This window comes from Dipodomys merriami, unplaced genomic scaffold, assembly GCF_024711535.1.
Source record: "Dipodomys merriami isolate MVZ:Mamm:240054 unplaced genomic scaffold, mDipMer1.0.p SCAF_137, whole genome shotgun sequence".
NCBI lineage: Eukaryota > Metazoa > Chordata > Mammalia > Rodentia > Heteromyidae > Dipodomys > Dipodomys merriami.
In genome coordinates this window covers 2,640,365-2,663,100 of record NW_027202682.1, presented here as the reverse complement: position 1 = coordinate 2,663,100, position 22,736 = coordinate 2,640,365, and the positions used below count along the sequence as shown (strand labels likewise).

General features: G+C 60.8%; 2 protein-coding genes and 1 long non-coding RNA gene across 4 annotated transcripts; 1 reads left to right on the top strand and 2 right to left on the bottom strand.

The window, feature by feature from the left end:
• Positions 1-251: 251 nt before the first annotated feature.
• On the bottom strand, positions 252-3,429 carry LOC138825284 (glycine-rich extracellular protein 1-like). The gene is made up of 12 exons (XM_070019681.1): positions 3,279-3,429; positions 3,160-3,192; positions 2,597-2,650; positions 2,456-2,488; positions 2,201-2,236; positions 1,854-1,985; positions 1,603-1,647; positions 1,294-1,335; positions 1,163-1,195; positions 697-759; positions 588-617; positions 252-403 (listed from the first exon to the last, which is right to left on the bottom strand). Exons 1-12 carry the CDS (start codon positions 3,427-3,429, stop codon positions 252-254), a joined length of 804 nt encoding a protein of 267 aa, XP_069875782.1.
• A 253-nt stretch (positions 3,430-3,682) lies between these two features.
• Positions 3,683-4,299, bottom strand: LOC138825322 (uncharacterized). Its single transcript, XR_011371393.1, has 3 exons — positions 4,260-4,299; positions 3,972-4,004; positions 3,683-3,718 (listed from the first exon to the last, which is right to left on the bottom strand). It is a non-coding gene; the product is annotated as an uncharacterized lncRNA (long non-coding RNA).
• Positions 4,300-16,064: 11,765 nt separating this feature from the next.
• On the top strand, positions 16,065-22,734 carry LOC138825468 (membrane-associated tyrosine- and threonine-specific cdc2-inhibitory kinase). Of its 2 annotated transcripts, none has more exons than XM_070020082.1 (9): positions 16,065-16,247; positions 16,663-16,769; positions 18,622-19,079; positions 19,868-20,361; positions 20,985-21,091; positions 21,175-21,347; positions 21,508-21,668; positions 22,349-22,426; positions 22,506-22,734. In XM_070020082.1, exons 3-9 carry the CDS (start codon positions 18,729-18,731, stop codon positions 22,615-22,617), a joined length of 1,476 nt encoding a protein of 491 aa, XP_069876183.1. In that variant the 5' UTR covers positions 16,065-16,247; positions 16,663-16,769; positions 18,622-18,728; the 3' UTR covers positions 22,618-22,734. The 2 variants fall into 2 exon arrangements, with proteins under 2 accessions (XP_069876183.1, XP_069876184.1); XM_070020083.1 differs by having other exon boundaries at positions 22,366-22,426; positions 22,506-22,621.
• The last annotated feature ends 2 nt before the right edge of the window (positions 22,735-22,736 follow it).

Genomic DNA, 22,736 nt, shown 5'->3' with positions numbered 1-22,736 from the left:
ACTTCCCCCTTGGGTACCAGCAGATTTCACACTCACCAAAGGGCCCCAGACCCAGCTCTGGCCCCAGCTGACCATAGGGTCCTGGGAAGAAGGAAGGACTGAGCTCCATGACCTGCTCTCCTCTGCCTATGTTTGTCCAGCATTCAGGCTGGCACCCACCTGTGCCTCTTCCCTCCTGCCTCCTTCCCTCCATTTTCTCTGCCAAGAGTTCTGTCCCTCCCTCTCCACAGGGACGTGGGGTGGACCTGGACTCAGAGCCCTGACTTCTCCTCGACCACACCCCATCCTTCCACATACACCCCATTACCTGGCTGACTCCCAACTCCTGCATATCTGTATCCTGGTTTCATGCCAGCCTCCCAGGGCTGGAGGGCTGGCCAGGGAGAGGCCTGTGGCAGCAGACCTGTGGGGGACAGTTGACATTGGCCACCCTGTACCCTCCACCCCCGTGCTAGACACTTGGGAGGCCCCAGCTCCTCCAGAACCTGGAGGTATGACTTTGGAGTACCCAAGAACCTCCTCTCTATATTTTGTAAGAGATCCTAGTTATTTCTGTCCTGTCTCTGGCCACGTCCCTTCTAACTCACCGTTCCGAAAGCCAGTGAGCCCAGGGAATGCTGGAGGAGGAAAGCAGATCAGAGATGACGGGAGTCTCCCTGGTCTACCCTCTCACCCCCATGTTAGCCCTCCAGGTACCTGGTGGTGGGCGGGCCTCAGGGAAAAGCCCAGCTCCCAGAGCTCTAGTCCCATAATTAAAACCTGTAGGGGAGAAGAGAAAGTGGCGCATGGAAGGCCGAGGACCGGCAGTAGTGACAGGATATACGGCCCACCCGACTCCATGTTCAGAGGCAACTTTAAGGTGGCCTCAAAGGCTGCCCCCTCCACCTGAATCACTCTCCCACTTGCCTTTCCAACTACCCCCCTGCCACCACCTCCAGGATTTCATCCCCTTAGACAATTTTTGAGCCTGCTTTCTTTCCCCCTGGCTCAGACCATTCTACCATCTTCTGAGGGCGTGGGGTTGCAGCCACCATAATAGCTGAATGAGTAGCAAATGTATGTTGCATAAGTAAGAAAAAAGACTGAGAGATGGAGCTAAAGAGGGGCACGCCATGGTGGAGATGTCAGCCTGAGCCTGAGCTGGCCACCTAGCAGGGCTCACCGACTTTCTGCAGCCTGAGGCCACCACCAAAGCCTGGGAAGAGAGGAGACCGTGGGTCAGAGATGGCCCCAGCTTTGCCAGGCCTTTTCCTGGGGTGGAGGGAGAAGGAAGAGCAGGAGAAGCCTTCTCACCCGGTTCTGTCCCTGGTCGGTAACCGTTGGGAGGCTGGTAACCTGTGAAGGGTGTGGAGGTGAGTGCTGGAGGATGGAGACCTCCTCTAGCTCCTTAGAGGCCAAGAACGAATGTAAGGGGCTGCCCCTATCCACAGAGTAGAGACTAGAAAAAGAAAGCTTAGGAGACAGCAAGAGAAATTAAGGGTCAACTCTGGGAGGATCTTCCTAGGATAGCCGAGCCGCTGAGAGAGCCCCACAGCAAGGGGAGGGAGGAGGGACTGTAGTCTCACATGGAGATACGGGGCCTGGGAACGGACAGACTCACACCTGCTTTCTGAGGTTTCGGTCCCCACTGGACAGCCGGGGTTGGTGCTAGGAAGAAAGTTGGGGGGACGGGAGTGAGCCCAGCACAGGGCTGAGAAGGCTGAAGCCTGCCGTAGAACTTCCCTGCCGGAGGGCACTGTCGTCTCCGAGCCTCAGTGCAGGATGGCATGGCGCAGCGGGCCATGGGGCCGGGCCCAGCCCCTCCCAGGGCCAGGGCCTCCAGTGCCCTCCCCAACCCCCCACTCCACACTCACCTGGGAACTGGCCGTTCTGTACTGCGGGAGGGGGCTGGGATTTCAGGCCCCAGCCACCCACTTTTTCTGAAGGGACGGCTGGAGTGGGAGGCCTGGGGAGCAGCCGGGGGATGACCCCCCCATGGCAAGGCCCTGAATGGGGGGGTGGGAGGCAAGGCGTGGGGAGTGAGCCCCAGGCTGCCAGGGGGCCCTGGTCTGCTAAGCTACAGCCTGCAACCCTTGCAGGGGACTTTGTCAGGCTGGAGATCCGAGGACAAGTAGGCAGCGGCAGGTGGGGGGGGGATCCTCCACCTTCCAGCCACACCCTCCTCCCTCCTGGTCCACCAGCCTGGTCTCAGTGTCCTCACCTGGCTGGGCCGCCAGCCCATTCCCATTGGTATAACCTGGAGAAGAGTGGGGAAGCGAGGGGCAGGATGCGGGGATGCAGAAGAGATGAGATGTGGGGTCCTCCCACCCCCTCCCAGGCCCAGAGGGAGACAGCCCAGGCCTCAGCACACCCCACGTTCTCCTCAGCTGAGCCCCAGCCATGCCCTGGCATGGGCTCTGGGAGGGAGGGCAAGCAGGCCAGGTGCAGGCAGGGAGAAGGACCGAGTGGAACTCACCTGGTTTGGGAGGTTTTGTGTCCCGTCCCAGGCCTGGAGAAAGACGGGGGGTGACAGGCAGGTGCACCCCTCCCATCCGCCAGGACCGCCTCTGCCCGTGGTGCCCTGGCCCCTGCCGCCTCCCGCACTGCGCCCTCTCACCTGGCCGAGCGCCTGCATCAGCGAAGGCCACGGCTCCCAGCCCGTTCCTGTGCCCTGCGGAGACAGAGTGGGGTTGGGAAGGGAGGGGCTTTTAGGGGTAGTAGGGAGTTTCTGGGGTGTTGTGCCCTCCCCAGTGCCTTAGAGAAGCGCTGGTGAGTAGGTTGGCAGCCCACGATGCGTCCTCAGACCCCGGGCCCCCAGCCTCCCACCACCAATGGGACTGCAGGCCAAGCAGCACACAGCAAGAGGCTGAGAGGCACAAGGGCATTTTTCGGTTCTGGTAGGAGTGGGGGGCAAGGAGGGGGGCTCAGACCGGGCCCCTCCCTCCCCAAAGGGAGCCCTGGCTTAGGTGGAGAAGAAAAGGGGCTTTAGCGCCTCCTCAGGGTCAACCAGAAACCTGGGGTACCAGAGATACCTGGGGTGCGCACGCAGGGGTGCGTTCCCCCCCACAATGCCTCTCATGTATCTGCACGCCCAGCCCAGGCCCAAGCCCTGGCAGCACAGAGGGAGGGCGTGGGGAGGGCAGGACTCAGGCCTGGGGACACAGCAGACACAGGGCTCACCTGGTTTCTGGGGCTTCGTGTCCCCTCCATAGCCTGCAGGAGAGAGGGAGAAGGTAAGGGGCAAAGGGCGAGGAGCTCCCCACCTCTGGGGCTCCTCAGACCCCGGACTCTGCCCCTACCTGGGCTGTAGCCATTTCGTGCGGTAGGCGCTGTGGGGAGGTCAGGAGGAAGCTGCAGCTGGGCGGGAAGGAAGCCCCAGCCCCGTCTAGGGGGGCTCGTGGGGTCCCCAGCCCCGTCTAGGGGGGCTCGTGGGGTCCCCAGCCCCCCCATGGGCCCCTTTGCCCCTCAGCTTCCATTCACCATGAAGCAAGGGCTTCTCCTCAGAGCCGGGCACAGCCCCCCCATGCACAGGGGCAGCAGGGACAAAGGGACACGGTCTGGCCTCTCACCTGGCCCCTGAGGCCTCATGCCCACTCCTAGGCCTGGAGCGAGGCAGAGAGAGGCCATTGTGGGTGGGGCAACCGCCGGAACCCCCAGACTCCAGCCCTCCACCTGCCCCGGCCCTGGGGCCATCCACACACACCTGGCCAGGCTCCCAGTCCATTCCCGTGAGTGTATCCTGGTGGGGGGGGGGTCAGGAGGAGGCAGCTCAGGGACAGGAGTGTGGGGGTAGGGGGTGTCTCTCTTGGGCCTGTGGTGACGCCGGCGCTGAGCCCCAGCCCCAGTCCAGACCCCTCAGCCTCCCCAAACAGACTCAAAGCATGGGAGGCAAAGGGGAGCAGGGGAGGCACCCCAGTCCCTCCGCCCCCCTGCGGAGAGGGAGGGAGGCATGATGGGGTGTATGACCAGAGACAGAACCAGGCAAGACTCACCTGGCTTCTGGGGTTTTGCTCCCCCTCCAAAGCCTAGCAGAAAATGGGGGAGCAGGTAAAGCACCCCAGAACGACAGAGCCAACCCAGAGCTCCAAGCACCTTTTGCAGCTATTCTGAGGAAGAGGATGTGTGGGGGAGGGGAAGGGCAGGGGAAAGGAGGGACCCACGCCAGGTGTCACCTCCAGGAGCTTGAGGGTCAGGCATTCTGAGACTCCCCAAGCCCCCTCCTCTGAGGCTGGGGAGGGAGGGGGCTGAAGGCATGCCGAACCCCCAGACAGCACTCCTACCTGGCTGGGCTCCAAGCCCGTTCCTGCTCCCAAATCCTGGGGCACAGAGGCAGAGGGGTGTGGGTGAGGGGAGGGGGGCTCCGGGGAGGGGGAGGTACAGACAGGCTAGGGCAGGGCTCACCTGGTTTCTGGGGCTTCATGCCTCCTCCGTATCCTGGAAAGGAGACAGGGAGCAGGTGAGGGACCTGGGGTCCCCATCCCCAGGCCTCCCTCAAACCCAGCTCTGTCCTTACCTGGTCCGTAGCCATTCTGAGATGCAGGGCCTAGGGAGGGAAAGGAAGGGGCTCTGAACCCCAGCTGGTGGTCACGGGCTCTGCCCTTCTCCCTGTCTGCCCCAAGGGAGCCGGTCCCTGAATAGCCAAATACTGCCCACACGGTGGACAATGACCTCTCCGGGACCTCTGCCCCTCCCCTCCCCCACTGGCTCTGCTGACCCCGCCTCTCTGGCCTTCCCCCCTTCCCCCTGCTGCTCTCTTGACTGGGCTCCCATGAAGGTGGTGATTCCTGGCCTTCACCTCCCTCTTGGGAGCCCTGGATGCCACATCTGGCTGCCGGGTCCTTGGATGTCACAACCAGTTAGGAAGACAGCCTTCTACCTCACCAACACTCGCCAGACCTATAATTCCTGAACTTGGGAGGTAAAGGCAGGAGAATGGCTGTGTCCAGGCCAGCCTGAGCTATGGAGTGAAACTGTCTTAAAAAAGGGGAGGGGGGGCACTGGGCGCCGGTGGCTCACGCCTGTCACCCTAGCTACTCAGGAGGCTGAGATCTGAAGATTGCAGTTCAAAGCCAGCCCGGGCAGGAAAGTCCATGAGACTCTTATCTCTAATAAACCACTAGAAAACCAGACGTGGCGCTGTGGATCAAGCGGTAGAGCGCTCGCCTTGAGCTGAAGAGCACAGGGACAGCACCCAGAAGGAGAGACTGACAGGCTGGCCTATCAGCGCCTCCGCCCCGGGAGCCCCGCCCACTCAGGACCCAGGCCTCACCTGGTGGAGTTGCAGCTCTGAGGAGGGCACCGGCCCGCATCCCGTTCCCGTTCCCCAGCCCTGGGGAGACAGAGCAAAAGGGGGTTAAAGGGGGAATCTGGGCCCAGGAGACGTACAGGCAGACTGAAGGAAGATGATACCAGGAGGACCTCACCTGGCTTCTGGGGTTTTCTGCCCCCTCCAAAGCCTGGGGGAGAGATGAACAGGTGAGGGTCCATCTTTGAGTATCCCCTAGAAACTCAGCCCTGGGCTGCCCTCCACCCTCACACCCTCTACACTGATTGGCACTGCAGGACCGGATGGGGTGGGAGGGGCGGGAGGGGGACAGGGAGTGTGCATGTTCTCTGTGCCTCCATCATCCGGTCCCTTGGGCCTGCCCGCCAGTCTTGTGAGCTCCCTTTCAGTCCTGATCGAGGCCTTCGATTGGACCTTTCGTTCTCAGCCTATGGACTGAGCTTTCAAGCCCAGCCTGGCACAGGGGTAGACCCTGGGGGCGGGGGGGGGGCTGGGGGCTGCCCTCACCTGGCTGGGCCCCCAGGCCGTTTCCATTGCTGAGTCCTGGAGGGAAACTGGGGTATGAACAGACCAAGAGCGGACTTCGAAGCACAAGCCCACCCGTGGTTGGGACCACAACATGTGGCGTCTGGGGCTCCCTGCCAGCCCCCAAGCATGAGTGGAGACCCGGAGAGGCTGAGCCACGAGCAGAGCCCCCCTCCCCCAACTCCTCAGTCCCCTTCTAGAGATGGCCTCTGGCCTCCCCTAGATCCTCCCCCTCCCCGGTTTCGGCCTGGTGCCCTCACCTGGCTGGGCTCTGCCTCCGGGGAAGGCCGGGGCTTGCATGCCATGCCCATTGCCTTTGGGAGTCAGACAGGAAGGAGCAGGGTCAGGCCAGGCCTCGCCACGCAAGGTGTGGACGGGGCGCTGGCAGGGGCCGGGCCAAGGGCTACTGCTGTGAGGTTTCCCACCTCCTCCCATGCCAGAGGAAAGGATGGGGACCAAGCTCCCCAGAGCCCCAAACCCTCACACACGCCCCCCTTCCCCTACCTGGTCCATGACCGTTCTGAGGTGCAGGGGCTGCGGGGAGAGAGAGGCAGAAGCTGGAGCCCTGCTGGTATGAGACCAGGTCACGGTAGCCTAGGCAGTAGTCTACACAGCTTCGTGTGAGTGTGTGTGTGTGTGCGCGCGTGCGCGTGCATGCACGTACCAGGTCCTGGAACTCAGGGCCTGGGCACTGTTCTCAATTTTTTAGGCTGGTGCTCTACCCCCTGAGCCACAGCTCCACTTCTGGCTTTCTACTAAGTCAGTTGCAGGTGAGTCTCCCAGACTTTCCTGCTGGGACTGGCTTCAAAATGTGATTTTCAGCCAGGCGCTGGTGGCTCACGCCTGTCATCCTAGCTACTCAGGAGGCTGAGATCTGCGAATGGCGGTTCAAAGCCAGCCTGGGCAGGAAGTCCTCGAGACTCATGTCTCCAACAAACCACAAGGAAATGGGAAGTGGAGCTGTGGCTCAAGGGATAGAGCGCTGGTCTTGAGCTGAAGAGCTGAGGGACAGCGCCCAGGCCCAGAGTTCAAGCCCCAGTGCCCGGCTGGAGCCAGTTCATGTGGTATTCTCCCTACAGCAGGCCTCTGTGACCCAGGCAGCTCTTGCCTCCAGAAATATGCCCAGAGAACAGCCTGGAACATGCCTGCCCAGGGCTGAGACCATGTCTCAAGAGGCCAAGCACAGGACCAGTCTCTACAAACATAATGCAAACCGAGGCAGAGCCGGGACAGGAAGAGACAGCCATAGAGATCAGCATGGGGCGGGGCGGGGCCTCCGCTCACCTGGCTTCTGAGGTTTCCCGCTCCCACCCGGGCCTAGATGAGAAAGAAGGAGATTTATCACGGACTCCGGGAGACCCCTCCCCCAGGGCCGCCCCCACCCCAGCCATTCTCCACTGCCAGGGCTCCCCATCCCTGGAAAAGTACTGTCGCCCAAACTAGTTCTGCCCTCGAAACCTGGGGAGACTGTGGCCTGTGGCGGGTGCTAAGCCATGGTGGGGGGACACAGATAGAAACGGGCAGGTCTAGAGGACATGGGGAGGCTGAACCCCTGTCCTCCCTCCAGAAGCAGCCCCAGGCCCCTGGGTGTTCCCGCCGGCCTCACCTGGCTGGAGTCCCGGCCCTGGGAAAGGCCCGGCTCCCTGTCCTGGGGGACAGAGCCGATGGAAGAATGAGCAGGCGGCTAGGACTTCAGAGGGACAGAGGGACAGAGGGACAGGCATGCGGCGGACACTTACCTGGTTTCTGGGGCTTCGGACCCCCTCCAAACCCTGGGGAGAGCGATGGAGAGCTATGGGGATGCCAGAGGACCAGCCTCCTCCGGGGCACCTCGTTTCACAGCCATTCTGAGCAGGGGGGTCTGGGGGAGCGCTAGGGGGTGTCCGGGGCTTTTGTCTCCTCCTCAAACCCAACACCAGAACCCCCCATCTCCGTCCTGTCCCCCTTCATGGAGTCCCCAGTTCTGCCCTCCTCAGGGCCCCCCCCACCTCTGCCAGCGCCCCACCTGGCTGCAGGGCAGCTCCGGGGAAGGCCGCCGCCTCCGGCCCGCTGCCATGCCTGTGCCCAAAGCCTGCGGAGACAGGGAAGGGCAGTCAGGGAGGGGTGAGGGGGCCGGGGCCGGGTCCCAGGGGACTCACCTGTCTTCTGAGGCTTCACTCCTGCTGCAACACCTGCAGAGGAGACAAGGGTCAGCCCCGGGGCTGAGGGGTCCCCCCCCCATCCTGGTTCTAGGCTTCCCTTGGCTGCTCTTTACCTCCTCCATAGCCATTCTGAGCCGGAAGGCCTGAGGGGAGAGGGGGAGAGAGGCGGGGAGGTGTGGGGCCCCACAGGGGCCTTAGATTCCTCAGCCAGAACCCAGCAAGCCCGCAGGGCTGCCTACCTCCCTCCAGCCTTCAGTGGTCCCGTCCCTCCCCTCTGAGGCTGGGGGGGGGGAGAGGACACCTGGGCCCTGACCCTCCCTCCTGGGTGCCCCCCCCCCCAGTCTCACCTAGTTGGGCTCCCAGACCGTTTCCATTTCTGAATCCTGGGGGACAGAAGGAGGAGTGTGAGCTGGGAGATAGCACCGAGTGGGGACAGGGTTCCCCTGACTTCTGGAGGACATGTGGAGGCCAGACAGGACCCCCTGTGTTTCTTCTCCTCTCTCTTCTTGGTACTGGGATTTGAACTCATGACCTGGAGCTTGCTAGGCAGGGGCTCTACCCTCCCTTCCCCCAGCCCTTTCTTGCTTTCCTTATTTTTCACGTAGGATTGTGCATTTTTATCCTAGATGGCTGCAGACAGATCCTCCTACCCTTGCTTCTCACATAGCTGGAATTACAGATGTGAATCATCATGTCTGGCTTGTTGGTGGAGATAGGGTCATGATAACATTTTGCCCAGGCTGGCTTGGAACCCCAGTCCTCCAGATCTCTGCCTCCCCTGTTTCCGGGTTTACAAATCTGCATCTCCACACCCGGCCCATGGCCCCCATGGTAACTGCTGTTGCCCTGTTCCCCCTTTGTGGGGGAGAGAGACAGAGTACCCCACTCCCTGCCCCCAGACTCCCCCCTTCTGTCCTCACCTGCTCCAAGACCACTGGGAGAGCCATAGCCTGGGGGGAGGGAAATGAGAAGTTTAGCTTTTGGGGGACTAGGGGCGGTGGGGGGGAGAAGGGGAGAACTCAGGAGTGTCAAGAAGGGTCAAGTATGCAAGCCACCTTCCCTCTCTGGGCCTCAGTTTCCCCACTGGTCACAGGAGGGGTGAGGACAGACCAGGTGTGTAGTCTGAAGGTAGCACAGAGAAAGGCATCTCAGCTGTACCCCAGGGGGTCCAGGGCAGAGTCCATTCACCCCTCTTCATCACAGCCCACACCTCTCCCTTCTGATTCTTTTTTGTTTTGTTTTTTTGTCAGTCTTGGGGCTCAGCACCAGCTTGGACCCCTTCCATCTGTCCTCCCTACCAGTAAGTGGGCTGACGGTTAGGAGACGGGGTCCCGGGGCCGAGGAACATCCAGGACAGGCCCAGCGAGCTCCAAGATCCTCCTGGACCCCAGGTGTCCAGAGGAAGGGCTTACCTTGTCCCAGGCCAGGAGAGATTGGGGGCAGCCCTGGGGAAGTGAGGTATGCCGCTCAGGACTAGGCCTCAGAAGCTGAGGGGCCCATCCCCTCAGAACCCCGAGCGCTCCCTGTCTGAAATCTCCAGCCCAGGCCCCCTATGACCCAACTCTCTCTGGATCTGGAAGCCCAGCGTCCGTTCCATGCGCTGTGTGACCCCCCCCCCAGCCCCTCAGCTGCCTCTGCCCTCACCGCCTTGCTGGCTGTCAGGAGTCAGGCAGAGCAGCAGAAAGGCTGTGCAGGCCCAGGTGCCCATGACGCCAGCGGGAATGGGAGGGCTGGGTAGCCTTTGGGTTTTTAAACACCCCTGTTAGTGGGGGCCCTCGCCCGGGCCCCCCAGCCATAAGGGGTGGGAGCTTTCTGCCTATAGACCCCAGGAGGCCAGTTCCCCACCTTCCCCAGCAGCAGGGAAGTCGTCTGGCCTCCCGGACCTCCTCTCTGCATATTCCTCATCCATCATGGGTGCTGACAGCTAACAGAGGGCCTCTACCTGTCCCCCCTCCCAGGGCTCCTCCACCGTCAGTGATCGGGCCCTGGCGCCAGGCCCGGAGGGCTCAGATGTCCCCTCAGCAGCTGGCAAGGGGCACGCTGGCACCCCAGGCCCAGCCCAAACACAGCTGGAGAGAGACAGAGTGGGAGCCAGGGCCAGAAACGTGGGCGTCACTGGCACTGAGCTCAGAAAGAGTTACTGTGCTATGCAGGGAGGCAGCGGGGAGCTGCAGAGGCCAGGGAAGATCAGAAGCTGTCTGACAGCTGGAGGCTGTCCCCAGGGATCCTGTCTGACACCAACATCTCCTCCTGGACCACACAGGAGACAGGCCTTTTGTCCTGGATGGGCAGGATGGGCTCTGAGAGACCCCAAGCCTTCAACCCGTCATACGTCTCCTCCCATGAGCAATGCACACACACACACACACACACACACACACACATGCACGCAGATGGATCACCTTGTACTGTACTCAGGCTGTCCAAGAGTCCTGTTGTTCTTGAAAGTGGATAGACTCAGGGTGTGGGGTGTGCTGCTTGGGATGGGTGGGGGCTGTCTGGGTGGTGCTTGGGGTCTGGGTGCAGCCCTCACACTTTGGGGGAGCCGGGCTGTGTGCAGGGGGTCTGGCAGGCAGGGAGGAAGGAGGAAAGCTGGGGTGAGGGTGTCTAGACATCAGGCGCCAGGCCTCTCCAGACCCAAGGAGAGTCTGTGGACCCCACGGAGCTGGCTGCAGCTAGCACTGACTCAGCCCCCAGCCCCCGGGGCCAAGTCCAGAAGGCCCCCACCCTGCCTGTCTGCTACCCCTCCAGGAGCTGTTGGCTGAGGAAGGCAGCCTGCCCAGGCCCGGCAGAGTAAGGGTCTAGAAAACACCTTCAGTAGCCAGGCGCCGGTGGCTCACGCCTGTCATCCTAGCTACTCGGGAGGCTGAGATCTGACAATCCCAGTTCAAAGCCAGCCCAGGCAGGAAAGTCCATGAGACTCTGATCTCTAATAAACCACCAGGAACCAGAAGTGGCGCTGTGGCTCAAGTGGTAGAGCGCTCGCCTTGAGCTGAAGAGCTGAGGGACAGCGCCCAGGCCCAGAGTTCAAGCCCCACGACCAACCAAAAAATAAAAACACCTTCAGTGAGGGACAGAGCCAGTCTTGGTGTGGAACCCCTGAGTCCACTACATCTACAGGCCAGCCCAGCCGCCAGCATATGGGAGGGCTAATGCCAGCACCCGCCTTCCACGGCCAGCTCCCTAACACCACACCTCACCTCCCTCCTGGCTCCGCCTCCCCAGCAGCTGTACCCAATCGCTGTCATCTCTCCCCACCCACAAGAACTCAAACCCACAGTTATGTGCACAGCCAGCTCCAGGGCACCCCTCACCCACCTTTTCTTTCTTTTCCTTTTTGTCAGTCATGGGGTTTGAACTCTGGGTCTGGGTGCTGTTCTCAGCTCTTCCGCTCAAGGCGAGCACTCTTCCACTTCAGCCACAGCACCACTTCTGATTTGCTGCTGGTTTATTGGAGATAAGAGTCTCACGGATTTTCCTGCCCGGGTTGGCTTTGAACCGTGGTTCTCAGATCTCAGCCTCCTGAGTAGCTAGGATGACAGGGGTGAGCCACCGGCGCCCAGACCCCACTCAGCTTTGCAGGACGCCCCTCTGCTGACCCCCTGCAGTCCAGCGCCCAGAGTGCCACCTCCTTCCCTGCCCCACAGCCAGGAGGTTGGATTTCCCAGTGGTCACTGCGAGGGACATAGGGCTGGCCCCTACCCTCAGCTGCTGCCGGAGCCCAGGACGGCTGGGGGGGGCCCTTCCTGCCAGCCCACCTGCGCTTGCCCCTTGGCCACGGCCATGGCTTCCTGGTCTCCCCACCTCCCCACCACGGCAGCTGAGTTTCCTGAGGGTTATCAGGCTTGGCACTGGGTTGAAGAGAAGTTCAGATGCCTACTTGATCTGGCTTGGCACCCTGGGCAGGAACCCAGCCTTCCTGGACGTCCCTCCTTTAAGAGGTGCGGTGAGGGGTGATGGTACGAGCCCCTCGGGCAGGGGCTATAAAGACATCCTTGTTTCACAGGGGAGGGGGGGAGAACAGAGGCAGAGGGAAAGCATTCATGTAGAGGCTGTGACTTCTAAGTGGATGGAGGCTGAGCCCAAGCAATCCAAAAGGCCAAGTCTACTCATTGGGTAGTTTTTTTTGTTGTTGTTTGTTTCATGGTGCAGGTACTGGGTCTTGAACTCAGGGCTTGGGCATTGTCCCTGAGCTATTTCGCTCAGTTGAACTCCACTTCGTGCTTTTTGCTGGCTAACTGGAGATAAGAGTTTCACAGACTTAACCTGCTTACTTCAAACCATGATCCTTAGACCCCAGCCTCCTGAGTAGCTGAGATTTCACAGCACCGTGTTCTTAGGGGTCTGCCTACTCGGTGCAGGCTACAAGCCAGGTGCCTTGAGACCTGAGATAATAGCCAGGGCCTCCCTACACAGCCCGGAGGCCCAGGAGTGCAGCCATGGAGGGATTATGCACGGGATGTCAGGAAAGCTTGGCCGGGAAGAGGCAGACAGGGAGACTCAGAGGGGCTACACGGGAAGTACAGGCCCAGTGCTTGCTTAGCCACTGCCAGGCTGCTTGGGTGCTGGCATGGGCCTGTGGAAAATGCCAGACAGCCAGGGCTAACTCAACAGCCGCTTAAGACCAGCAAATCACCATTCTCACCCCCAGCACAGCCAAGCCCTCAGCCAAACCCATACCCAGTTCCACCCAGGCTGGGTCAGCCGGAGAGCACAAGACCTTGGTGCCTAGAAAGCCCAAGGCAGAGCCCTGGCCTGGGCTATCAGGTACGGTGGCCTAATGAGGACACAGGTCATGCTGGGTGCCGGGGGCTCAGGCCTGTAATCCTAGCTGATTTGAGGATCATAGTTCAAAGCTAGCCCAGGCAGGAAAGTCCAGGAGACTCTTATCTCTGATTAGTCACCAGGAAACCGGAAGTGGTGCTGTTAGTCACCAGGAAACCAGAAGTGGTGCTGTGGCTCAAGTGGTAGAGCGCTTGTCTTAAGCTGAAGAGCTGAGGGGCAGCGAACAGGCCCGGAGCTCAAGCCCCATTAAAAAAAAAAAAAAAGAGGACATGGGTCAGGCTCTGAGCCACTCGGAGGGGCTGGGTTGGGACCCAAGACAAAGTGACAGCTGGGTTGGTGAAGTGTAGGACAGAGGCCCAGGAAGTATACTGCCTAAAATGGCACTGCCGGTGTCAAAGGATTCTCAGCCAGCTGCTGGGCCCCAGCAGCACCTGTGAGGGTGGGAACTGGGGGGACAGCTGGAGGGGGGACAAGGCGCCTGGGGGCAGACGCCTTCTGCACCCGCAGCTGTGAGATGTCGCCTGGCCTCCCACCCCCGCTCTGCCCCCACGCCACCTCCCTCTGGACAGCCCTTTAGCCCAGGCCTGAGCTTCAGCTTCGCTGGTCTGTCCCGGGCACACCTGCCTGGGCGTTCCCCAGGCCCTGGCCAGGTGCAAGGCTTGACCCCCTTCTCCCCACCCACTGGGCAGTTCACTGAAACCTCAGGCAAGTGTGAACTACAGACTCCGAGAAGCACACCCACAAATGTACAGCAGAGCAAATACTTAGCCACCAGAGCAGAATGTGGCCAGTCCTCAGAAGCGCCCACCTCCTTCCCAGCTGACGTGATTTCCCCTGTTTTGTTGTCACTTTATGCTGTCTGTGGTCCGGTCAGGCTCTGCCCCCATCCCCTACCCTGAAGTCCGAGGTGCTGTTGCAGCCAATGGACACACGGGGGCGCACGGGGCCCGCTGAGCCTGGAGGGAGGGTGGGATCCTGTGAATTCAACAGCTGGGCACGGCTGCCAGAGTACCCTGGGCCCAGAGCTTTGGTTCTGACCCCTGGGATCACAGGCCTCCGCCTCTGTGACCTGGGGTTTGTGTGGTTCCTGGACCCTCTCCAGAGGCCTTCTTTTGGTCCTGGCAGCTGTCTTGAAAACTGTAAAACATTGGGCTGGGAAGGTGGCTTAGTGGTAGAGTGCTTGCCTAGCACAGGTGAAGCCCTAGGTTCGATTCCTCAGTACCACATACACAGAAAAAGCCAGAAATAGCGCTGTGGCTCATGTGGTAGAGTGCTAGCCTTGAGCAAAAGAAACTCACAGACAGTGCCCAGGCCCTGAGTTCAAGTCCCAAGACTGGCAAAACATAAAAAGACAAAAACAAAATCATTCAGATGGTCAGGTGGGTTACTGTTATTAAGCAAGAAGACACTGATTGTGTGCTTGTGCACATTCATTCTCCCAGGCAGGGCTCCTGCCTGAGAGGAGGGAGCAATTTTAGTCTCCTATTTTACACATGCCAAGGTTGTGGCACGAAAGGAACCCAGTTCGGACTTTTCCCTGCACCACAGCCAGAATCCAGTACCACATTACATTTATTAGAAGTGTGATTTTAAATGCCTTTTTTAGTTTTTGGCTTGCTTTCTTCTTTTAGGGCTGGGGATTGAACCCAAGGCCTTGTGCATGCTATAGGCAATTGCTTTACCACTGAGCTACATCTCCAGTCCTTCTCCTTTTTCTTTTTTTTCGCCAGTCCTGGGGCTTGAACTCAGGGCCTGGGCACTGTCCATGAGCTTCTTTTGATCAAGGCTGGCACTCTACCACATGAGCCACAATACCACTTCCAGCTTTTTCTGTGTATGTGGTACTGAGGGATCCAACCCGGGGCTTCACACATGCTAGGTAAGCACTCTACCACTAAGCCACACTCCCAGCCCAGTTCTCTTTTGAGATTAGGTCATCCATGTGTAGCTCAGGCTGGCCTTGAACTCACCACCCTCCTACCTCAGACTCCCAAGTAGTGGAATTACAGGCATGTAACACCAAGCTTTTTTTTTTTTTTTTTTTTAAACAAGGTCTAACTATATTTTCTAGGCTGTCCTCCAACTTCTGGGCTCAAGTGGTCTTCCCGTCTCAGTCTCTTAAATGCTTGGGTTATAGGCTTATACCACAGTACCGGCTGATGCTTTTTTTTTGTTGTTGTTGTTGTAAATCAGACTTTGAGGGCTGAGAAGTTTCGAAGGAGCCTGTTTTGGAAAAGGGGCTGGCAGAAGTCGCTCTGGGCAGCTGGTCCCACCGGGTGTCTGGGCCAGCCTGAGTCACCGGGAGGTGGCTGCCCGAGATGCTAATAGAAAAGGAGGTGCGTGGAGGTAGGCTTTAGCCCAGCACTGGGTCTTGAGTATAACCAGGTGCCTCACCACCCTCAATGCTGATCCTTGAGAGGGAGACTGATCTGGGAAGGTTGGCACCCCATTACACAATCACCAGCCCCCTCCAGATAGAGACAAGGCCCACCCCAGCTTGCTCTGTGTATAAGCGCTTTAAGGGGATCAGCGCAGCATCACCTGCTCTGTTCTTCCAAGAGAGACTAATCCGATGCTCAGAAAAGCCCAGCTGGTTACCTGTAGGTCATTCAGCCTCAGCGGCCTCGGGAGGCCTCAGCTGAGCCTGAGAATAGTGTGTGTACCGCCAGACTCTAGGCACCCGCACAGGCGATCGCAGGGCGCCCCAGGGGAGGGACACAAAGCTGAACCTTCACTGGACATTTAAAGACTATGGATGGACACGAACTCCAGGAAATAGAGATAAAATAAAGAACTGTCTGTTCAGAGGGCTTCCAGGAAGAGGTGGCACTTCATGCTCCCGCCTGCACCATGGGGGAAAGTGGGGCGCGTCTCCCCTCAGGCACTAGGCCGGTCAGGAGGCCTGGGCCCGGGGGTCGGCGCTGGACCTGGTGCGCGCGGCCCCGCCCCGGCCTCGCCTCCCAGGCCCAGCGCTGCGGCCGCTCCTTTTATGGACTCCAGAATCAAGGCAGTCCAGCGAGGACAGCGGGTGTCGGAACCAGGGTCTGGAGGCCGCTGGGAGTCGGGAACTGAGCGGGGTGGGGCGTGGAGGCGCCGGGCAGACTCCGCGCGGCCGGCCTGCTCGCCGGGCTCGAAGCCCCGCAGCAAGCCCCGACCCCCGCCGGCGGCGGGACGCGGCGCGCCTGCGCAGTGAGAACTCCGGCGAGCGGCAGGGGGCGGGGCTGCGGCGGCGCGCACGCAGGACGCGAGGGGCGGGGCCAGAGGCCGGCGCCCTAGAGGAGCCGCGGCGGAAGGGGGCGTGGCGGTGGGCGGTCCTGGGCGGGGCCTCGAGGCCGGTTTGGAATTTTTGGCGCGAGCCGGCTCCGCGCGCGTTCACGGGCCGTTCACCCCGCAGGGAGAGCCCTTCCCCTGGGCGTCCGGAGCCGCCACCGGCCGACCCCGGCTGTCCTGACCGTCCTGAAGCTTCCTGTAGCCTTCGGCGACCCGGAATCTGGGACCTCGCTGCCGCGCCCCGCCCCGCCCCGCCGTCCCAGGTGAGCTCAGCCCCGGCCGGGAGGGCTCCCGGGAGGGGCCGGCCCGGGCCCCGCGCTCCGGGGCGGCTCCTGGTCGCGTCCGCCTTCACCCACTCCTCGAGTGCCCACCCTCGGTGGTCCGTCCGCCCTCGAGGGCTGCCCCACCCCTCCCTTCCGCCCTGGGCCGGCCCGGCCCTGCCCTGCGCGGTCCTGCCCTGCGGGCCCCGCCCTGGGCCGCGGCGGAAGGCCCCTCCCGCCCCGCCCCGCCCCGCCCCGCCCCGCCTCCCCTCTGATCTAGGCGCCCCTTTCTCGGCCCCCCCCTCTCCCCGTACTTGCCCGGCTCCCCCCTCCCCGCTTCCCATCCCGTGCCCTGCGCCGCCGCCGGCTCTCCCCGCTCCCCGCTGACAGCCCGGCTACCCCGATTGTTCTTCGCCAGGGATTCCTTCCCCCCTTCCACGAACCGGTTCAGCCGCTGCCCTGCCCCGGAGGAACTCACAGTCTAGCCGTCCCGTGGTCAGCCGGCGCGTCCTGTCCCGTGAGAGGGTGAGGTCCTGGGCCCGTGGCGAGATCCGGACATCCTCGTTCTCCACTTCCCAAAGTGTGCAGTATGATTCTTCCCCTGCTTCCACCCCCCTTCCTTTCCTCCCCCTTGTTGGTTGGTGTGTGGGGTTCTTTCCCCTGCTAGGCAAGGGCTCCACCAACTGAGCTACACGCCCAGCCCTGCCACGGGATCCTGGAAGTCTATAGACGCAGCTGAAGGTCCCCAAGGACGGGAGAGAGGCTTCGCGCCCTCTGGTGCCCCTCTCCCACTAAGCTCTGTCCCCTAGCCCGGGAGGCCACTCTTCAGATGACCGATGCTGAAGTCAACACCTGGAAGGTTTGGCATCTTTGGAAACATTGTGGCTTCCCTTCCAAGTAGCTTTCTGGTTTTTCTTTCAGCTCCAACATTGTAACAACACCACAGCCCTCCCGGCCCCCACTGCCGACCCAGCCCCTGACACCATGGGACAGCTAACTGTGCTTTGTGTGTCCTCCCAGTGATAACCCAGAGCATGGTTTATGATAGCATTTATGCCCGCACCAAAGCTAAGTCTACTCCATGGAGCCAGTACAGAACTACAGGTCTGTAGACTCTGGGCACCAGCTGAATCTCAAAATTCAAATAGTCTCAGATCTGAAAAACTAATTTAGAAGGCTAATATTAGTACATATGCACTAATGTGTCAGAGGCATTATCCTGAAATCAGTATCTGTCACAAAGTATGTACTATTTACAGGAAGAGAGAATCAGGGCTCTCTGTTTCTCAACTCCCTACCTCTCCCATGCAAGATCCTGCCTGGAGCTGTGCCATGGGCTGAGCTCCGAGTGGCGCTGAGGCCTGAGGAGCAGCGCTGTGCAGGGCAGTGGCTCTGGTCACTGGGCTTTCCTCTTCTAAGTGAGTGAACTGGTGTTTGGGGCATCTGGCTCCACAGCTTGTTGAATTCAACAAGAGCTTCCTCCCTGAGGGGGGCAGGTTTAGAAGAAGGGGGCCCCTGGCCTGTAGGCCACATGGAGCTGGGGGGAGGGGCTGAGAAGCGCACAGAACCTGCCCCCTCCTAGCAGATACCTACACTTTAACTGGCAGGAGGGGAGGGGAAGCTCCAGCTTCTTGGCCTATAGGGCTCCAAGGCGCCATATACATGCAATTACCAAGATTTGGTAGGTTTCTTGGGCAAAGGGTTCTTCCTTTGCTGAATTCAAAGACCTCAGGTGCTTGGTTGTCATTTTCACCTGTTCTTCCCGTGTCTTTGGGGAGAGGCCTGTGGGACCCCAGGCTGCCATCCTGAAAGTAGGACCCCACTGAATCTGTTCTGGCACCCACAACTGTGAGAGTGAAAGGGTGAGAGAAACTTCTGCAACTCAGAGCTTCTCAAAAAAGTATTTTTTTAAATTTTGGAATTAGATTTTCCCCTCGAGATCTTGGAAGGGCCGGGTGCCAGTAGCTCACACCTAGCTACTCAGGAGGCTGAGATCTGAGGATCGCAGTTCAAAGCCAGCCTGGGCAAGAAAGTCTGTGAGACTCTTAGCTCCAATTAACTACCAGAAAACCAGAAGTGGGGCTGTGGCTCAAATGGTAGAGCGCTAGCCTTGAGCTCAAGAGCTGAGGGACAGCGCCCAGGCCCAGAGTTCAAGACCCACGACTGACAAAAAAAAAGATCTTGGAGAGCTGCACAGCTGGTTGTGAGGGAGCTGGACATGCAGGTGTCTGACTCCAAGCGACCTCTCTTTAATCTCTGTACTGGGCTGGGAGACACTCGGGGCCACAAGTCCATGGTTTCCACATCATGTTTCTGCTACCTCCAAGATGTCGCGGGGTGCCAGTGTGCAACTGCTTGTCCTCTGCCTTTCCTGCAGGTGCTGTGGCCCCTGGGCCTCCATGTGTGCGAGGAGACCTGGCCCTGGGCTCTCAGGACCCGGCGCTGTGTGAGAGGACACACTGCACTCAGCCGCTCACGCTGGCCATGCCTGTGCCCACTGAGGGTACCCCACCGCCCCTGAGTGGTACCCCTGTTCCAGTACCAGCCTACTTCCGCCATGCAGAGCCTGGCTTCTCCCTCAAGAGACCTGGGGGCCTCAGCCGAAGTCTCCCACCCCGGCCTCCTGCCAAGGGCAGCATCCCCATCAGCCGTCTCTTCCCTCCTCGGACTCCTGGCTGGCACCAGCCCCAGCCCCGAAGGGTGTCATTCCAGGACAAGGCATCAGAGCCCCTGAAGAGCCCTGGGTATGACCCCAGCCGGCCTGAGTCCTTCTTCCAGCAGAGTTTCCAGAGACTCAGCCGCCTGGGCCATGGCTCCTATGGCGAGGTCTTCAAGGTGAGTTTAGGGGTCATGGCCCAGGCTCGCCTTGGGGATCCCATCCTTCACTCCCCTGCACAGCCTGTACACGCTCTCTCTTTCTTTCTCTCCCTTCACAGTCCATCTCTCTTGGGCTGACAGCCCTCCCTCTGTGTTTAGATTTCTCCCAAGCCCTCCTGCAAGCCCCTCTGGGGCTGCCCCCCCCCCCCCCCCCCCAGCACACTGGCCTCTTTTCCAGAGCCTGGCGCAGCCTGCGTGGCCCCGGGATGACATTTCTCCATCTGGATCCAACTGTGCTGGGGTTCTTGGCAGACCCTGCCTGGCTCCTGGAGCTGGCCTAAATGCATGCCCCCACCCCCGCCCACCCCCCCAGACTGGCAGGCTCAAAGCTACCCCATGCCTACCACCTTTATTTTTTTTAAATTCATTTTCCACTGACTTACAGTCTCTTTAAAACCATAGCTTTCCCTGGCACAGAACGATATAAAGGCAATCTCATTACACGCGCCAGCAGCCTGGCCCCTGAACCAGCTCTCCTCAGAGGAAAGCTTGTGTAGCGCAGCACACTGCCCCATTGTCCTGCGCCCTGGGCAGTCCATGGGGCAGAACGCACGGGTTCGCCCCGCCTGCACCCCTGCTGCGTCTCCAGCACACCACCCTACCAATGGAGGCTTGTCAGTTTTGTGTCTGTACGTAGGGGGTCTCCCTAAGTGCTACAACTTTCCTCTCCCCCATATGTGAAATCTTCATGGCATCTGCTGATGGTCCCTCGCCCCTGCCTGTGGGCCACCACACCTCTTTTCCAGGTTCGCTCCAAGGAAGACGGCCGGCTGTATGCAGTCAAGCGCTCCATGTCACCATTCCGGGGCCCCAAGGACCGGGCCCGGAAGCTGGCTGAGGTAGGTGGCCACGAGAAGGTGGGCAAGCACCCACGCTGTGTGCGGCTGGAGCAGGCCTGGGAAGAGGGCGGCATCCTGTACCTTCAGACAGAGCTGTGTGGGCCCAGCCTGCAGCAACACTGCGAAGCCTGGGGTGCCAGCCTGCCCGAGGCCCAGGTCTGGGGCTACCTGCGGGACACTCTGCTGGCTCTGGCCCACCTGCATGGCCAGGGCTTGGTCCACCTGGATGTCAAGCCTGCCAACATCTTCCTGGGGCGCCGGGGTCGCTGCAAGCTGGGTGACTTTGGGCTGCTGGTGGAGCTGGGTACCACCGGAGCGGTCGAGGCCCAGGAGGGAGACCCCCGCTACATGGCTCCGGAGCTGCTGCAGGGCTCATACGGAACAGCCGCAGATGTGTTCAGGTGAGGACTGGGGGGCGGAGGATGTTGCCGGTGGTCACCAAAGAGAGGGACGTCCCGGCCTGGCTTTAGGTCAGACGCTTGGCCTCAGGCTGCAGAGATGCTGGCCGCCTTCTAGCCCTGAGGTCCCCAGAGCAAGCTGCTCAAATCAGTGCTGCCTTTGGAGCCCCTTTCTCTCCTCACAGCTCCATAGGAGGAGTGGTGACTGTACCCCACCCCAGGAAGGAATGACGCAGAGAAGCTAGGGCCTTGCCCCAGTCCCCCCAGTCCCCAGTTGCCACCGTGGCCGGGCACAGGCCCTGGGTTCCCAGCCACTGCCCCGCCTCCATCAGTGGTACCTGTGATCACAGGAAAACTGTGATGATTTAGAAACCGTGGTGTCTGTTGGTGGGGTTCTGGAGGGCCTCCATTACAGCCTGTCTGCCACAGGGGTGTGTGCACACTCTACAACAAGGTCTCTGTGCTGCTTGGGGTTCACTGGCTCTCCGGGGGCCTCCTCAGAACCCCCACCCTCCTCACGCCATCCCCCTGGCTTATGGTAGACTCTCTCCTGCCCTTTCATTGCCGCGTGGGCATCTGTCCTGAGGCTGCCTCTGCTAGTTCTGTCCCTGTCCCTGTCCTCCCAGCCTCGGTCTCACCATCCTGGAAGTGGCCTGCAACATGGAGCTGCCCCGTGGTGGGGAGGGCTGGCAGCAGCTGCGCCGGGGCTTCCTGCCCCCCGAGTTTACTGCTGGTGAGTGGGGACCAAGAGCCGGGGCCAGTGGCGGGGGAAGCGGCTGGGCTGGGACCCCTGACACAGCCCGGCCTTGTGCACAGGTCTGTCTGCTGAGCTGCGTTCCGTCCTTGTCATGATGCTGGAGCCTGATCCCCAGCTGCGGGCCACAGCCGAGGCCCTGCTGGCCCTGCCCATGCTGGGGCAGCCCAGGCCCTGGAATGTTGTGTGGTGCCTGGCTGCAGACGCACTGAGTCGTGGCTGGGCCCTGTGGCAGGTATGCTCCACCGTGATGGCTGCCCGCGTGCTTCCCACCGCCGCCGGCTCCCTTTCCCACTTACAACGTAGCCCAGGCTGGCCTCAAGCTCCTCATCCTCCAGCGTAGCCTCCCAAGTGCTCAGATCCCAGCCGCTGTGCTTGTCCTCTCCATCTCCTAGGCCCTGCTCACGCTGCTCTGCTGGCTCTGGCACAGCCTGGCTCACCCCACAAGTTGGCTGCAGCCCCCGGGGCCGCCGGCCACCCCTCCCGGCTCACCGTCCTGCAGCCCCCTCCTGGACAGCAGCCTCTCCAGCACCTGGGATGATGACAGCCTAGGGGGGTGAGACCCCGCCCCCAGGGTGGTGAATCCCTGGCCAGCAGCACATGGGAGGAGGCTGGGGCCTCACGGAGACAGATGCATTGGGCCTTGCCTCCAGCCTGGCCTCTGTCACACCCTGAGCAGCGTGGCCTGGCCTGCGTGCATATGGCTGTGTACAGGACAGTAATCACAGCACAGCGCCACACTAGGAAGGGCAGGGAGAGGGTCAGCAGGGGTGCAGCCACCTCCTCAGCAGAGGCTGCCACTGCCCAGGAACGAGACATTGTCCTTCCCTGGTGTAGACGCCTCCAGAGCCCAGTGAGCACCCGCCCCGAGAGAACTACCTGAGTCCCAGGTGTCTGGTGGCCAAGAGGCTGTAATTAAGAAACCGCAGCACAGAAAAGACACGTGCTCCCGCTCTCCTGGGAGGACTCCCTCACAGCAGCGTGTCCCTTGCTCCAGGCATCTCAGAGCGGGAAAAGCTCCATTTACCAAAAGCTCACTTGACATCAGCCTCAGAGTCTGTCTAGCCTGAAGAGGAGGAGAGGCCTCCGGGAGGGGCTGGGTGGAGGGAACAAGGTGCTCAGAGGCAGTGCAGGGTCGCTGTCCCCTGTGGACCTGGAGCCGTGGGAGGCCAGACCTGGTTTTACCCCGCACCACTCACCCCTTGAGGCCTGGTTGTTTCACTCACTTCCCTGCAGGCCCTCGCTCTCCCCAGAGCCTGCTCTGTCCCGGGCCACCAGGAGCACGTCCACGCCCCAGGGCAGGTACATGTGGAGGTGAGCAGCCTGGGGACTGGGCTGGCTAGGACTGGTTTTGAATTCCAGAGTGTCATTCCTCTTTCCTCCTTCTCCCAAGGGACACCCAGGACCTAAGTGACATGGACACAGAGCCTCCCCGGGGCTCCTTTCCCTCTTTTGAACCTCGGAACCTCCTCAGCCTGTTTGAGGACTCACTGGACCCAGCGTGAGCTGTGGGCCCAGCTTCAGTGCTTTTAACCATTGACCCCTTTTTCTGTCCCTCCTCCCAGAAAGCTGGGGTCCCTCTGGACCCTCCTGTGTCTAATAAAAGTTGAATCTTGGGTGCACC